The sequence below is a fragment of the Trichechus manatus genome, unplaced genomic scaffold (genome assembly GCF_000243295.1).
Source record: "Trichechus manatus latirostris isolate Lorelei unplaced genomic scaffold, TriManLat1.0 scaffold00055, whole genome shotgun sequence".
Classification (NCBI taxonomy): domain Eukaryota; kingdom Metazoa; phylum Chordata; class Mammalia; order Sirenia; family Trichechidae; genus Trichechus; species Trichechus manatus.
The window spans coordinates 1,731,015-1,747,928 of NW_004443991.1; the positions used below are offsets into that span (position 1 = coordinate 1,731,015).

The window sequence follows — 16,914 nt, forward strand, 5'->3', positions numbered from 1 at the left end:
AGTTTCTAATGAAATCATATGTAAGTACCCTGAAAATCCTAATTAATCGGAGCACTGATTTACTCAGTAATGATGTGCTGCCCAACTTTAAATTGCCTATTAAACCTGCATAACAATCTGTTGATGGTATTCTGAGTTGTCTATTTTTGACACTTGTTTTTATGTTATCTGGTAATACAATAGAAAACTTTACTTAGTAAACTCTTCAGGCATCTGTCCAATAACATTATGTTTAACAATTATGAGAAAACAATGTTAAAGTATAGTTTGTAACAGTACAGACTGGAAAACAAAGTCCTACATTGTTTAGGTCATGATGGGTACAATTATTGATATATTTAAGCAGATACAGTAATGGATAACCAAAGTAGACAATGTTCTTTTTTTGCTGAGCGTACACTTTGGAAAGAGACCAAGATCTCTGTCCAAACAAAGGCACACAAAAGAGCACAACAGAAGGGTCATTCAGTCCAGGAACATTTTAGTGCATTTGTCTGTACCCAGGACAGGAAAAGCCTGACCCCGAAGGTAGCCACTTGGCTCAAATCCAATCATTGAAGTGAGCCATTCAGGTCTTCCTTGCGGACCCATCCAAAAGTAACATTGCTAATCAGCATTTTTTAATACCAGCTAAGTGAACATTGCCTTTCTCTCAATCAGGTTGCACTCGTAATTCCTATCCTTCTGCTGTCACCCACACATGTAGCACCTACCTGCCCCAGTTTATGCTATTTGTGTTCACTCCTCCAATAAATCTACAAGGTCCGTACCACACTTATGAGGCCAGGGATCTTTTGCTACTCTGAGAATTAAGTACATGACTAATAGTTGGTACCAAAACCAAACTCACTGCTGTCGAGTCGATCCTGACTCATATCAACCCTGTAGGACAGAGCAGAACTGCCCCAATGGCTTCTAAGGCTGTAAATCTTTAAGGAAGCAGACTGCCACATCTTTCTCCCCATGGAGCAGCTGATGGGTTTGAACCACTGACCTTCAGTTAGCAGTCGAGTTCTTTAACTACCGTGCCACCAGGGCTCCTTTCTAACAGTTGGTAACACCCAATAAATATGTTCCTTTTGCCCACCTTCCTTTATTTCTATTTATGAACAGTTTTATGCAAGAGCAGCTTTCTTCCTCAACCAACTTAAGTCATTTATTACTTCCAAAATATTCCTCACAATATTCTACTAATATTAATATTCTGAAATATTAAGTGCCAATATGGCACTTAATAAATGTGTCCCTAGTTGAACTAAATATGATAGCTAGCTATTTCACTAGATAAGTTTCTGATGAACCAGAATCTAGAAGTAAAATTGAGTGGTCAGAGAAGGAAATAAAATACACAGGAATAAGAAGGTCCTCATGTAAGCAACATGAAGAAGCTGAGTCCGCACAGGTGTCATCACAACACTATGGTGGTGCAGCTGCTTTCCCGTTTTGGACCTTCACTTTTAAGAGGCAGAGGGGTTATCAGGTGGAAGTTAAACTGCCACCTCAGCATCACACCCAATGGGCCCCACAGGGACCAGGAACCACATATTTACCTAGTTTGGTCTGAGATGCCACTGGGCTCCGTGTGGGTTTAGGTTTAGGACGTGGGCGGCGTTTTCGTGTTCGCTGGGTTTTTTTTGGAACTGAAGAAAGAAAACTGGTTATTGTAGTCTTACAGCTCCAGAAACTAAAGAAAGGATTATGCATAGCTCTAGGTTTTCTAAAACTTTGCTAGATTTTCCTAAGTTTTAAAAAACTCGTATCCTTGTTTGGGTCTAGTGATAGTTCGTTTGAGAAGACAGAATATATAACACTATTTTAATAATCCAAAAACTTTATGATGAGTTGCAGATATCAGGTTTTCAAAGAAGGCCATGACCCAAGGGAAATGACAAGCGCAGTAGGTCCACATGGCATCAGGGAAGGACCCAGGCTCGCCTGCTTTTGGAAGATTGCACTTAGAAATTTGCTAGGCTTCGGCATACATCCCATTAAATACTAGTAGAATGAGCACATTTAATTTCTTAAAAATACTAGTAGACAATAAAAATGCCCTGCATATCTTAAAACAACAGAAGGCAAAATGCCCAGAGAACCATAATTGATGCTTATGGGGCAGACACTCCCAATTGTATTGAAATTCAGATTTAACACAGTATTGTTTGAGCAGAATCACAGATTGTGTGGAAGATAAATGTCCTGCCCTAGCTGCATTCAATGACCAAATAACTTGTCTTAAGCATCTTCAATACCTTCAAGATTAAGAATATAGTTGAATGACAAGAGAGGATGATGAGAAAATCTTATGAAAGAAAAACCTTGGACCAAGATGGTGATGTAATAAACAGGACAAGCAGCAGAAAAAGCACTTGCTTAAAGACAAGCCATTACCTAATGTTTCTGGAGCCTCAGTCCTCAGAGTGACAGGTTCAATGCCTGCAGCAGGAACTGACCAAAAGCAATACCGTAAACAACAAAGATTTTAAAAATATAGGAAAAGTAATAAAATTATCTTCAAAATGAATCTTCTTAACCCTGTAGTCTTTAGAAGGCATTTCTAAATTCCTGGAAAATAGACATTTAGTCTCTAAATATTTGGCAATACTGTGGTATCCATTTATTCCACAAAGGAGCCATAACCTTTTCACTTTGCTACGCATCTCTATAAGGCCAATGAAAAAAATTTTTTTTCTGTGTTTGATTATCTGGTGCTAACCATACTGGAAACGTAAATAAAAAAATTCTTTTAATTTTCTGATATGTAATTTCAAATTACTCTGAAAACGTACTGTTATTTGAAAGGTTTTAACCGCCATTATTTGTTTTGAGGGATGGTAGTGGTGAGGAAGATTAGAACAGTATTTTTGATCCATCTGTTTGGGGATTTGTGACAATTACAGAAGAATAAACTTCATAACAAATATGATACTGCTTCTTACTATCTCTCCTTATTTATTATTTCAAACTGAAAACTAGCAGATAATTATTCTGGTGATTAAGAAAAAAGTCTGAAAGATAATTATTCAACATTTAGTCTGGGTAAACAGGATTTCTGTAATTCTATAATGTGAAATTACGGAATTATTCATAGCTATTAATTAGTGTCTCCATTTTTCGTTAAATCCAGATTAAATGTAGCATTAAAACAATATGTCTCACCAAACTCTTTAAACATTTAAAAGGAGACTGGCTTTCCTTGGTTATACAATACATCACAAGGTAAGTTTGATTTAAACCACATCTCAGAGCATCTTCTGAATGGTTGGAAAACTATAAACACAAGAGTTTGAGGAATCCAGGGCAGTAAGGATGAAAACAATATAGTTGATTGCCTTCAAACAAAAACAGGGAAACCCTATTTTGTTTGGAATTCAGCATCACAAGATGAATTTGTCAACAGAAAGGTCCAGAAAGGACTTTTGTGAGGAACAGACGCATAAGCACGGGCCCCAACCAACTTTCCCTCCCATGTCTATAAATTATACATACATAAAAGCAGAGGTCTCAAACATTTCTTGGTTGAAAAGATAGAAACCGGCCGGTGACTCTTAAGAGCATCAGGTGCCACAAGCAATCAGAATGTGTCTCGAGGCGATCAGAGAAACAAAAACAACATGTAGGTGTCAGAAGCTGAGCAGCAGATGTGAGAGTGCCTAACTGGATGCTAAAATGGCTCCTGCTGACAAGACAGTAAAACCTGTGGAAGCTGAAGCTTGTGTAAGGCAGGAACCCATCAGAGAAGGAAAACACAAATAGTTTCCATTATAAAATGAGCAACAGAAAAGTAGCAATACTGTACCCTGTTAAAGGTGGAAAACTTCTGAGACCCAGAAAAACAAGGCAGTCCCATTGAGTTCCAGCTCTCACAGGTTTCACTGTAGTAAACAGTTTTTTGGAATAAATGAAAAAAATGATGCTGGAGCAAAGGCACTATATAAATTTAATGACTATATAACAAAATTAACACCTGGGGTGGAAGGTGTCCATTTCAACTGCACACTTGCAGTTAAATGTTAATTTAAAACTTGAGTTTTCTCTAAAGGAAAAATCTTCAGGAAATGATCAAAATGTCTCTTTAAGCAAAAGTAATGGGAAATGTCATAAGACCTTTTTTCTACATAAATAATTTCAAAAATGATAAAATATAGAAGATCTATTTCTTTGGTTCATAGACTTTCTTCAGTATAAAAACAGGAAGGTACAAATTTACAACTTGTTTAGAATGGAGGCTTGGAAAAATTAAACAAATATTAAAAATTACAAATGAGAGTAAGTGTTATATGGCTACTGTTTTCTGGAGTTTTCCAATGTAAAGCAGTGACAGATTTATTGTGAACGCTGAGAAACTATAATGAAATAATTGTGATTAAACAGCATTAGTACTAAAAACAGTAAAACTAGTTTGCAACTTTCAATGTTGCCAAGTTACAAATACCATGACTAGTTTTGTATTGGAGCTTGAACAAGAGCAGTGTTTGTGCCTCTAGTTATCCAAACATACTCAAAAACATTCTTCAAGGAAACACAAAAGCTGAAGAATGCATTCTTTCATGCAACTTTTTAAAAGGGAGGAAGCCTTACAAGTTGGATGAGTGAAGCAATGAAATGACAGTCACAGCACTAGAATAGAATGTTGCCATTTGTTCAGTCCAGGATGAGCACAGAAGTCCCTGTCTGAGAAAGAGTAGGTGATTTTCTCCATACAAGGACGCATGTGATGGGAGGATAGAGGGTAAGCGGAGAACCAGGAAGTTGTGTCCAAGACCACAAACCTTCCCTAAATGAGCACAGCAGGATTCTTCTGGAAGAGCTCTGCTATTTTCCGGCTTTTCTGACCCAGATAACAAACGTGAAGGAAGCATGACTGAAGTCGTGATAAGGTGGCAGAACCGCAGTCATGCCTGAGGTGAAAAGTGGGAAAAGCAAAAGTGACAAATGGTGGAAGCAATGGGAGGGGGTACAATTACCGATTGTGGGCACCAAGAGCTCCGGCTTTATGGTAGCAGGTTCCAGAGCTATAATAGCAAAAAACAAAAAGCACTGATTACACCAAGAAGCAGCATTGTCAAGAAGGAAACATTACGCCTCAAACTAGGATGCTTTACCTAAACTGCATTTTCTCTGAGTGTGATTTTCCCTTTTATTTTTCCTACTTACTCCTCTCTTCCTTGTTGCTTTCCTAAACCTTATCTTCCATGACTATGTATAATATGTAGAATTGAGCCCACATGGCAGAGTGATTAAGAGCCTGCCTGCAAACCAAAAGGCTGGCAGTTTGAATCCACCAATCACTCCTTGGAAATCCTATGGAGCAGTTCGGGTCTGTCCTATAGGGTTGATATGAGTAGGAATCGACTTGATGGCAATGAGTTTGGTTTTATTTTTTTCATTTTAATAACCCATTTACTGGGTCAATTTACTGCTGTGTGTACCTGACAACTACAAATATGAATATAGAAAATTAGTAAACCAGTTGCTGGGGAGTCGATTCCAACTCAAGATGACTCCATACGCACAGAGTAGAACTGCTCCATAGGGTTTTCCAGGCTGTGACCTTTCAAAAGCAGATTACGAGGCCTTTCTTCTGGGGTGCCTCTAGGTGAGTTCAATCTACCAACCTTTTGGTTAATAGTTGAGTGCTTAACTGTTTGTGCCACCCAAGGACTCAGAAAATGAGCACAGATACTCAAATATATAAATGAAATATTCTGATTCCTGAAGCCCAGTCTCCTAAACCAGAAGCTACTGTTTTTGGCTTTCTGTGTTAACTAGAACCCTGAACACTGCATTTACCAGATTTGGACTTGGGCACTTCTGGACTATGTGTAGCTTTAAGGCGAAGACGGTGACCTGGTCGTTTTCTCTTTTTGGGAGCTGAAGAAAGAAAATTAGCTAGTTATTACAGGAGTGGTGGCTCTGCAAACTGACGATACTAAGTAACTTTCAAAAGCACATTTAAGCCCTTTTATTTATTGTGGTTACATATCTTTCTGCTTTGCAACTTTCTATCATTATTCACCCAGTTAAATGAGGTCTTGAAAAAATTATTTTTAAGTTGACGATTTACAAACAATTATCGTCCAAGAGATCCTTCCATTCTTCCATTTTAAGATGGAAAATCTCAAAACCTTATACAGCTTAGAGAATGCAGTCACATAAACATATTGCAGGTGTGTGTTCAACAGGAGCCTAAGAAGAGTTGCTCATAAGAAGCGAGTGGAAATGAAAATCAAAATTTTATTTGGCCTCAGATTCAAGATGGTCAGATTTTTCACTTAGCATTAAAGAAATACACAAACCAACAATATATGCAACAAAGTTCTGAATTCTGTGATAGGATTTCAAGGGAGGTGATTTTTTATGAAATAAAGTTTATAAGAAGACAGGATTTAAAATTTTTCTTTGGAAACAAGAACAGAGAACACACATGCACAAGATGGGTATTAACATACTAACCCATTAATGTAAGCCTGACATTAAAGGCTTCCATTTAAATGAAAATTTGGTAAATGAGAAACTTCTAAACAGAAGAACTCTGCCCCCAAATTAAGGCAGTGAATGGACTACCTTGAAGGATTCCAAGTAGAGGCTGGATGATTGTTGGACAGGGAGATCGTGGGGAGAACTCTGCTTGTGAGTGGGATTTGGTTTTCTAGATATTCTCTTTAACATATTTTTCTCTGACTTGAAGACACCAACAGTGAAAAAAAGGGGACACAAAGGTCACCCACTCAATGACTGCTTTACCTAATGTTGTTGAAGGTTTGGCTCCCAATGTTTCAGGTTCCAAGCCTGCATGAAGAATCAATCAAGGAAGGATTCAAATCCAAAGGAAGAAACTATGAAATCTACTCAAATATGGAAAATGTTCAATTTTTAATTACTAGGTTGCATAAATATAAATGGTGAAATATTTACCCACATAAGAAATAAATTTCTGTTTTTAGACAAAATGAACAAAAACGTGGCTGCTCAGTTAAATTTGGAAAGATAGACAGAAAAACAAAGGCACGATTCTCATGTGGAAGATGGGAATGTAATTAAGTAACCAGCAGTTCATGTTATGAAGGAAAATATGGGTAACTGGCAAAGATGGCACCACACAGAACATATTTTTTGCTCTCTTGAAGAAAAAGAAGCTATAAAGATTGGGAATTGTTTTTCTTTTTCTCTCTTTGAATGGATTTCCTAGTGACACATTGGGTTATATTAGATCTGGAAAGACCATAGTGCTTTCCAAGAAAATCTGCAAATGTTAGAGCTTCGAAAGGAAGAAAAACACCTCCAAAAGTGAAAGCACAAATATGTCCTAGGGAAGACTTGGTCCTCCACTGGGAATAACCAAGTTAGAACAAGCTCAGGCCATACTCCTCAAATATCAGGAAGGACACTAAAGAATGTGTCAAATCAAAAATCACGTTTGAAGGCCAAAGAGGAGTATGGCTTTGCAGGCTGTCTCAGAGCCTTTGCTCAGTCAATACAGGCAGAAAGTGTGTCTTCTGCAAAAAGGCTAGGAAAAGGTATGAAGGACACTTGTGAAATATTAAAAAAAAAAAAATAATAAAAATAAGCAAAGCTAAGCACAAAACAGAACACTTCCAGTTGACGTTGAGTTGATTCTGATTCATGGCAACCCCATGTATGTCCTAGTAGAACTGTGCTCTGTAGGGTTTTCAATAGCTGATTTTCTGAGAGCAGATTGCCAGGATTTTCTCCCAAGGCACCCCTGAGTAGACTCAAACTTCCAACCTTGCCTTGAAGTTAGCAGCCGAATGCATTAACCATTTGCACTGCCCAGGGACCCCTAAACTGAACATACAGAATGCCTAAGAAAGAGCATTTTTTTTCACCTGCTAAAGAAAACTATTACCTATTGTTGACTGTGATGGTGGTGCAGTCTGAGGTTCCAGGGCTGCAAGAAAAGCAAGCAATATCAAAGGCAATGCTGAACAGCACCATCTAAGCTAGAAATTAAATTTCCTTTGTCATAAGGAATGTTCTCTTATTGGTGAACAATCGTGTTCTACTGGCTTATGACAGTGAAACTCAATCAACCCACATTCTCTCCACAAACCACAATAATAAAAGTTGAAAATTCTGATTTTTGTTGTTGATTTTCAACTATTCTGCCCACTACTTGATATTTTGAAGACTGCCCCCAGTGACTGAGTAAATACTAGTTTAAAGGGTGTTATGGATTGAACTGTGTCCCCCTAAATACGTTATAAATTTAACCTCTATGCCTGTGGTTATAATCCCATTTGAGAATGGGTTGTCTTTGTTATATTAATGAGGCAGGATTAGAGTAGGGTGTGTCTTATGTCAATCTCTTTTGAGATAGAAAAGAGATTAAACAAGCAAGCTAGGAAACAGAGATGGGGAAAGAGAGATGCCAAGCCACATGAAGATCACCCAGGAGCAGAAACTAAAAGAGACAAGGACCTTGCTCCAGAGTTGACAGAGAGAGAAAGCCTTCCCCTAGAGCTGGCACCTTGAATTTGGACTTGCAGCCTCCAAAACTGTGAGAATCTAACTCTGTTTGTTAAAGCCACCCGCTTGTGATGTTTCTATTATAGCAGCACTAGATAACTAAGATAAAGGGAGTGCAGGTAGTCTTTCTGAGGTTGTTCTAAGTGCCCTGTCACCTGTCATTTTGTTTTGCATCCAGCATGTAATACAGGTTTATCCAAGGACACAGAAGACACAATAGACCCAAGTTTCTGTGCTGTTAGCTTTGAAAGGTCTTCAGCCTTGTTGGACCCAATATTCTTTCATGAAAGATAGGAACTGAACTTCTGGTCCAAAGGGGCCACAAGTGTTCATATGGTCTTCACCATATTTACTAGCAGCTATTGTTGATAAAGAAACCAATTTACATGTGAGATTTACTCTATTTTGCTTAAAAAGGAGTTAAAAAAAAGTCTTAGATTTCATGAAATATTGAATAAGTTGAATAACTGAATATTATTTAAATATTCTGATAGATAGCAAGCCTTCAACATTCATTGAAATTGGCAGTAGGTAAATTATGCTTCTTGCTGAATGTAATTTGGTTACGATGTCTGTCTGAGCTTTTTTAAAGAGAGCATCAAATAGGTTGCTTATTACTCTACAGAACAAAAAAGGATTATTTTCCTTAGAGGAGAAGTAAAAAAAAAAAAGAGCTCTGTTTTTTAAACAAAAGAAAAAGTAAAGATTCTACCTAAGACTATTTTATCTTACAGAGAGAAGTTAATATGGAGCTAATTGACCGTCTTAAAACTTAAATCACTTTGCCACCTATACATTTATGATATGACATTTAACAGGAGTTATCCCTGACATTTCTGGACTAGGGGATGTGATGGGTTTGAGGGAAGCAAGTAGTGACTCTTATAGCAACTGAAAAAGAAAACAGAACAAAAATAACAACAACCAAAAAAATGCGGAGAGAGAATTTTCATCTATTCTGAAATCGATGCATAATAGCACAAGGTACCAATTAAAGGCAGCAACATGCACTAGTATGTCTGTGGCAAAAAATCTTTAAGAATAAAGAAGAGTAAAAATTAGGTGTGATAGAGCAAAATGAAACAGTGGTAATTAAAAAAAAAAAAGGTAGAGCTTGTCTAGAAATAGATTATAATAGGGGAATGGCAAAGTAGTGTGATGTATCAGATTGAAGCACACATGAAAAACCCATATTGACTCATACTGACCCTACAGGACAGGGTAGAACTACCCCATAGAGATTCCAAGGCAGCAATCTTTACGGAAGCAGACTGCCACATCTTTCTACCGTAGAGTGGCTGGTGGGTTCAAACAGCTGAGGGCTTAACTACCGTGCCACCAGGGATTCTGTATGTATCTGTGAGTATGTGTGTATGTGTGTGCGAGAGAGAGAGCGTGAGAGTGCATGCAAGCATACAAGTAAGTGTACTCACAGTGTCTCAGATTCTATATGATAAAGGGAAACTAAATCTTAATACATACAAATATAATAAATATCAAGAAGGTAGCCACATCTGAGAATAGCAAACAGCAAAACATTATTTTGATACTTTGAGTTTACAATTCATGTTTTAATTTCTACGAAGTTGCCTTCTGACAATGTGAAAAACTAAATATGATTTGTTACACATAGATTTTTATCCTTCACATAGATTGAAGAATGCTGGTTTCGTACATACAATGAAACCCGTGAAAGCTGGAACCTGTATGAGGCAGAAATCTGTCAGAGGAGGAAAACTCAAATATTTTTCACTAAAATGAATGATAGAAAAGTGGTAAGACTGCACCCTGTCAAAGGTGGAAAATTTGCAAGACCCCAAAAATCAAGGCAGTTCTGTCGAGTTCCAGCTCTCACAGGTTTTCTGTATAAAAGAAAAATCTGCAGTTTTTAGTTTCTGACGAAGACTGAGATCAAATAAGGACAGAACCCCATCAATAAAGCTTCAAATTCAGCTGAATCTAAAAAATGCTAAAATTAATCAATGTCAGTACTAAAAATAAATACATCTTCTGATCGGACCTCCTTTATTTGACAGCCTGAAGTTGTTAAGAATAAAGGTATAAAATTCCATTAGAAAACTGAGTGGCATGCAAATGACTAACCACTCACCTCAGCACAAAACAAAGACAAAAACAAGCTGCTCGTGGATTCGTGGTTAGTAATGCGCACACTTCACAACTGTACCCACCACGTAAGAAAACTGTGTGAATCAAAGATTTGTAATTGGCGACTCCCTCCTTTTTTTCAGTCCTTTAAAACTTGGTGACCTGAATGCCATCACAACCTTAAAGATTAAACCTTTATAAAGGAATCAATTCTTATTGGGTGAGGTAAAAGCGTTGGGACATGGGAGGTGGCTGTGGTTTTTGAAAAATGCACTGGAATCTACTTATAAAACAAACCCAAACCAAAGTGGATTTGTACTTGTTAGTTTAACTGCAAAGGAAAACCAGCAGAGTGGCAGCCCATGTGGAAAGTGAAAGGGAGAAACAGGAGGGTGGGAAGGGCTAGGAAAGGCAGTGACTTATTCCAATCAAAAAGTGTTCACTGGTTTATTTGCTCTTCTGAACCTTGGCTAGGAACAGAAATCTTCAACAGAGCTGTAAAGATGGTCTGCCCTAAAACCAAAGCCGTAGTTTGCGAGGATCCAGTGGAACACTCAAGGTCAACACTCAGGGTCAACAGGAGTTGGTGTAGATTTAGGTGCAGATTCTGAAGTGGTTATACTTGCTGTTGGGGGAAAAGTGGGCATATTTTTAGGTGACTAGAAAGTAGAAATCAAAAGAATATAAACTTATCATCTTCCAAATAATTCTTCACCTTTGAAAAGGAAACGCCAGTTAAGCAGACTTTTTGTTGAAACACATTAGAATGGCAAGAATACGTCTTTCCACCCTTATTTCTATTACGATGAAATTTTCTCTCTACAGTATTTTCTTAAAACCTCCAAAATTAATAATGTACCTTATGATGTATAAACTGTAACTGAAGTTCGGGGGAAATTTTTGATGTCTTCAAATTTTAACTTGTAGTAACAGAAATAATTACACTGGAGAAATGTTCATTTCGACTTGATGACCTAAACATACAGTCATTTCTTGATCTGCTTGGTAATAGCTTTGTCTTCAAAACACAGCATCAACAGAATAGTTACCTCCAGTACCAGCTGTTATTGAGTCAATTCAACTCATGGTGCCCCCATGTGTGTGAGTGTAGAACTGCACTCCATAGGATTTTCAATGGCTGATATTTCAGAAATAGATGGCCAGGTCTTTTTTTCAAAGGCACCTCTGGATGGACTCAAACCTTCAACCTTTCAGTTAGCAGTCGAGCACGTTAACCATTTGCAACACTCAGGGCCTCCTTTTATACTAGTTACAATCTTATCTGAAATCCCTCTAAGCATAGTTTTTTAATAAATGTACAGGAAACCCCTCTTATATAGCTAACCGTTGGAGCTCTTTGATTTAACTGCAAAGACTCTTCAGTTTTATAAGCTTCTCTGCCTTCTCTGAATAACTTCTCCGAGTGGGATTTCTCATTCCATTTCTGTAACTGGAGACCTCACCCATGGCCACAGTGTCAACCACACTCCCTTTGCCTAATCCCTAATTTCCTCCAATCTGACACCCACACCTGGAAATATTACTCACTGCCTCTTCCAAAGGAGTCATGAGAATTTTTTCTGAGCAGTTACAGTTTTCTTCCTTACCCATTTCATTGCAAAAACAAATCAGGCCCAACTAAGCGAAAGTCTCTTGCTTTAATAATCCTACAAGTAAATATGCCATTAATGGAAATGCAAGTTCAAAATCCATGAAAGGTTATGGTGAGAAATATATTTTTCTCAGACTTAAGGATCTGAAATTTGGATGACCATGATAATGTACTTGTGGCAAAGGTCCCTGTATCCAAACTTATTTTACAAGTCAATGTTTAAGACTGATGTATAGATGAAGGACCAACAGAAAATGTAATGAATTTACTCATTCCGTTTGCCCCACAATCTTTATGCAGGTAATTGTCGCTGTTTTAAATTATACATATGGATTGATCCCTTCCTGCAAAAGAGCCTTCTTTTCTTTAGCAAAAGGCCGTTAATATCTTCTGAGAAGTAAACAGAAATCAGCGTTTAAAAATCAGTCTCAATTTAGAAAGAAGGCTTGGTGCGTTGAGAAAACACAACCCTTTCTAGTCTTGCAGCCTGAGAACTGAGAGGCCCCCAAACAAGGCAGAGATCTTTGGAGGATGGAAAACACTTCTCCACTTTCCAGCTGCAAGGCTATTGTGCAGTGTGATCAGAATTCCAGTCAACTTTGGTACTGGAAACTATTCTGTAGTCCTAGACAAAGGAGTACTCAATCATTCATATCATTACATTTCTATGTCTTCTCTGTGATGGTCACGAACATAATGATCTACCACAGAGCTCAGAGCAACGCTGTGATGTATCAGAGGGGATGGCTATGATGAGATCGTTTCATTGCATTTTTGCACTTTCCATGGAAAAATGTGTCAAATACCAAAATACAAATCAGAAGTTCTTGCTCCAGAGATGTATAACACAATTTTCAACCCTAGTTTTGGAATAATAAAGAAAGAAAAAAAGGTTTAGGGTAATTACCAGCTTTGGTGTGTGTCACTTCTGGGCTGAGGGAGAGTTTAGGTTTCAAAGAAATAAATTGTGTTTTACTGGGAGCTGGAAAAATAAAGAAACAAAATAGTCAGCAAATAATACTTAGGCATTTCAGTGTCTTAAACCACAAAAGGAAAACCTAAGAACAAACTATGTGTGTTAAGTATAATAAACCCATCATCCTGGAAAATTTGGGAAATACTCCATTAAAAAAAAAATTTCATGCTCCATTTGCAAAGAAGCATCTAACAGAAAGGTAAATACAGTGATATATTTTCATCTGGTTTAAAAAAAATCTCAAGGGTATATTTAACTTCTGTAGAAGAAAAACACAGATATAGCATTGCAATTAAATAATCACAATAATTACATAAAGACAGTGATTTTTGATCCATGATTTAAAAAAAAAAAAACAGTCAAATTTTCATTATTTATATTTTTAGCAACATCAGTCTTTAAGCACAAGAAAAAAAAATGTTTTAAAATTTATATTCACTGATAAGTACAGTGCTACTATCTGAAGCATAAAAAAATTCTAACACTATAATAGAAAGTCTTTTTTCCAAATGAAGTCTGAAGTTGAACTTGAGGGCCTTACTCAAAAAATAGGGAACGATATATGAAACTCAACCTCAAATTCAATAATTGGATAGAAGACAAGGAAGCAGAAATGGTTCAACAGCTTTCTACGGCACAAGAGAACGCATAAATGCTGAGCTCGGATCTCCTGGTTATAGGGCCAGCTCTCCACAGCCTGGGTATTCACGGAGATGGTGCATTGGAAGAGATATTCAGTATTGTTCAAAAGAGTCATTTAGAATAGGTATTGAGACATTACATAACAGCTGACGTACTGATTTTCCATGATGAAATAACACATTATCTAAGGACATATCATTATTACCCAGTGTCGTATGTGTAGGTTCAGGGATTTTAGAAATTTTGGATGTAATTTTTCCAGGCCTTGTTGTTCTTTCTGGTGATGGAAAGGGGGAAAAAAAGGTTAAGATACCCTAGAGACAATAAAAAGTTTTCCTCCAAAGAGGAACTGAATGAGCCTTTTAAAATCCTGCAATACTTAATAGTCAGTGTTTACAAAGTATCCAGTGAGAGAAAGCTTTGTGAAAGAATTTTTAAACTCAGTTCTAACAATATAGAGTATAGAAAATTTCATTAATAATACAATGCAATAAGCAAAACCCAATTTGTTTAGCATAATTCTGAGAATACTATTTGACAATGAAGAATACAACCTCCAGGTTGATAAGCTACCTCTACCACCCAAACTCAGTGCTGTGATATATACAGTTCCCCTCTCCTTCTCCTCTGTTTAAATTCTACAGATCTTCTGAGGCCTGCATCCTCAACTCTCACTGTCTTTCTCTGAGCTTCTACACAAGTATTGTAATCTCTCAAAACCCATTGCCATTGAGTGGATTCCGACTCATAGTGACCCTATATGACAGAGTAGAACTGCCCATAGAGTTTCCAAGGGGCAGCCGGTAGATTCGAACTGCCACCTTTTGGTTAGCAGCTGAGCTCTTAGCCACTGCACCACCAGGGCTCCACAATCTCACAAGCAGGTTATATAATATTATGATGCTCCCTCATTGTTTGATATGTCTTATCTCCTTAGGGTTATAAGCACTTTGAAAACAGAAGTCACATCCTCTCCATCTCAGCTACTGTCCTAGTCCCAGGGGCAAAACTGTAAACATAATAGGCACCAAAAAACAGAACTGTTGGCCTAATAAACGCTTAGAAATACATGCAAAGCAGGAAAATGAGTTACACTATGTAGCTCACTCTATAATTCTGTGACAGCATGACTTATTTCTAGGTTTACACCAACATTTATAGGCAAGAAAATCACATGCATAATTTTTAATGAAATCTTACTGGAAAATTTTGATTTTTGTTACTGTATTGTCTATTACTCATCTTGAGTTAATTTTATATTTTGTAAAGAAACTAACCTATGAAAGAGAGATAGACATTTTCTATTTGGACTTAAATATCCTGATAGGTTAAAGAGACACTTATTTACCAGTTTTGGTTCTTGATGGTTTGGGCTTTTGGCGTCGTTTAGGTGTAGAAGGAATAGATGTAGCTGGCTGTGGAGCTGCTGAAAAAAGAAGATGTAGTATAGCTTTGATAAATGATACTTCCTGGAGACAAACAGTTTGCACCTGTAAACCACTTGAGTGTAAACACGGTTTACATTTCTTTGAATCCCTAGAGTGCCCATACTATGCTTCAGACACAATAGGCTCTCAGTAAAAAACTGTTGATTGGGCCAAAATGAGCTTAATTTCCATATGAGGATGAAAGGTACACTATTCAATGAAAAGTACTAGAAAGTGGGCACCCTTGAGGCATTTCAGAACACATGGTATAGTTAAAAAGAACTGAAAGGATGATTTACTGGGCAGGAGGGGAGAAGCACAAACTGGGATTTAGAGAACTTCTTTAATTCTGTAGCTCATTACTATCCTCACCTTGAGTTAATAAACTTTATTATTCCAATAATTTTTTATTATAAAATGTAGGTTTTGTTACCTCTCTTTTACCCATCACTTTCATCATGTGAAGGATTACAGAATATACTTGGTACTCTTTATACTACAAATACTTTGGGGGAAGTACTCTGCCAAAGAGGTATCTAAATATGGTAAACAGAAAGGAATATATTTTAAAATAATTATAATCTATAATTCTGCTGGTATTTTCCAGTAAGAAGGATTTCCAGCTGGAGGGACTAAACAAGGGAAATAATTCTTTGACATACAGAGACATTAGAATTAAGGAAATTCTTTGAGGATTATCACAAGGCTAAGTATGATACATAACCCAGATCTTTGAAAAATTTCATGGTACAGAATGAAGGGAAATGTTTAGTAATGAAAATATTCTCAAAAGGTCAAGTTGACTGATTCTTTTTTTTTTGCCACTTTATCTGTTATTTCAAAGCATATAACTGCACAAATGTCATTAGTTACCAGGTGTTGTAGATTGTATTTCAGGAGTTGTTAAGATTTCCAATTTTTGAGGAACAAATGATGTTTCACTTAGAGCTGAAAATACAAACACCCCATCCCACCAAATAGTCCCAGTTAAAATGAGGTATTTTAAGAATTTTAACATGCTTTTAGACGGTACAAAGCACATGCTTTTCAAGAATATGGTTAAGGATGAAAAACATGTATAGTCTCGAATGCTGGTAGATGAAATGACGATTTAAAGAAGGGAAAAAGCCAGGATGAGAATTGTTCAGTAGCTGACTCCAGGCAGGCTCAATGCATGGAAATGAGGTGATACAGGCCACAAACATACAAGATGGGATGATGAAGAGAAAGAATTCCATGCAGGTTTCAAAGCTTTTCACCCCTTTAAGGATGGGAAAAATATCTATTATAATAAGAGAGAGAGAGAGCTCCAAAAATGGAAAATAAAAGATGCCTATACTATATGAATACATACATATTCAGAAATAAGAAGGTGAAAAATGATTAGATGTGATGGAATTCAATGGTCATTTGGAAGAAAGGCATTCTCATGGATTTTCTTTCGATGGAGAACAAAGTATGATTTTTCTGTTAAAAACATTACCCAGTGTTGCCCTTGGCCCTCCAAGAGTTCTAGAAGTTTTAGGTGGGACAGAATCCAGAATAGGATCACTTGTTGCTGTTGGAATAAATGTCAACATTTATAAAAGCAGTAGAAGGTCCCAGGAATAAAATACAAATTCATGAGTAACAAATTATGCCTCAGATGGGGAAAAATATCAACA

The 16,914-nt window shown here is 37.1% G+C and overlaps 1 protein-coding gene across 1 annotated transcript in view; it reads right to left on the minus strand.

Moving 5' to 3' along the window:
• ABI3BP (ABI family member 3 binding protein) overlaps window positions 1-16,914 on the minus strand; it is a 289,016-nt gene that overhangs the window by 94,653 nt on the left and 177,449 nt on the right. Inside the window, exons 14-24 of the mRNA XM_023732852.1 lie at window positions 16,734-16,808; window positions 16,124-16,198; window positions 15,172-15,246; window positions 14,029-14,100; window positions 13,113-13,187; window positions 7,868-7,909; window positions 6,745-6,789; window positions 5,791-5,871; window positions 4,965-5,012; window positions 2,389-2,445; window positions 1,551-1,640 (exon numbers count right to left, since the gene is read on the minus strand). Of these exons, the coding sequence (XP_023588620.1) occupies window positions 1,551-1,640; window positions 2,389-2,445; window positions 4,965-5,012; window positions 5,791-5,871; window positions 6,745-6,789; window positions 7,868-7,909; window positions 13,113-13,187; window positions 14,029-14,100; window positions 15,172-15,246; window positions 16,124-16,198; window positions 16,734-16,808 (735 nt within the window). The remainder of the gene's footprint in view (window positions 1-1,550; window positions 1,641-2,388; window positions 2,446-4,964; window positions 5,013-5,790; window positions 5,872-6,744; window positions 6,790-7,867; window positions 7,910-13,112; window positions 13,188-14,028; window positions 14,101-15,171; window positions 15,247-16,123; window positions 16,199-16,733; window positions 16,809-16,914) is intronic.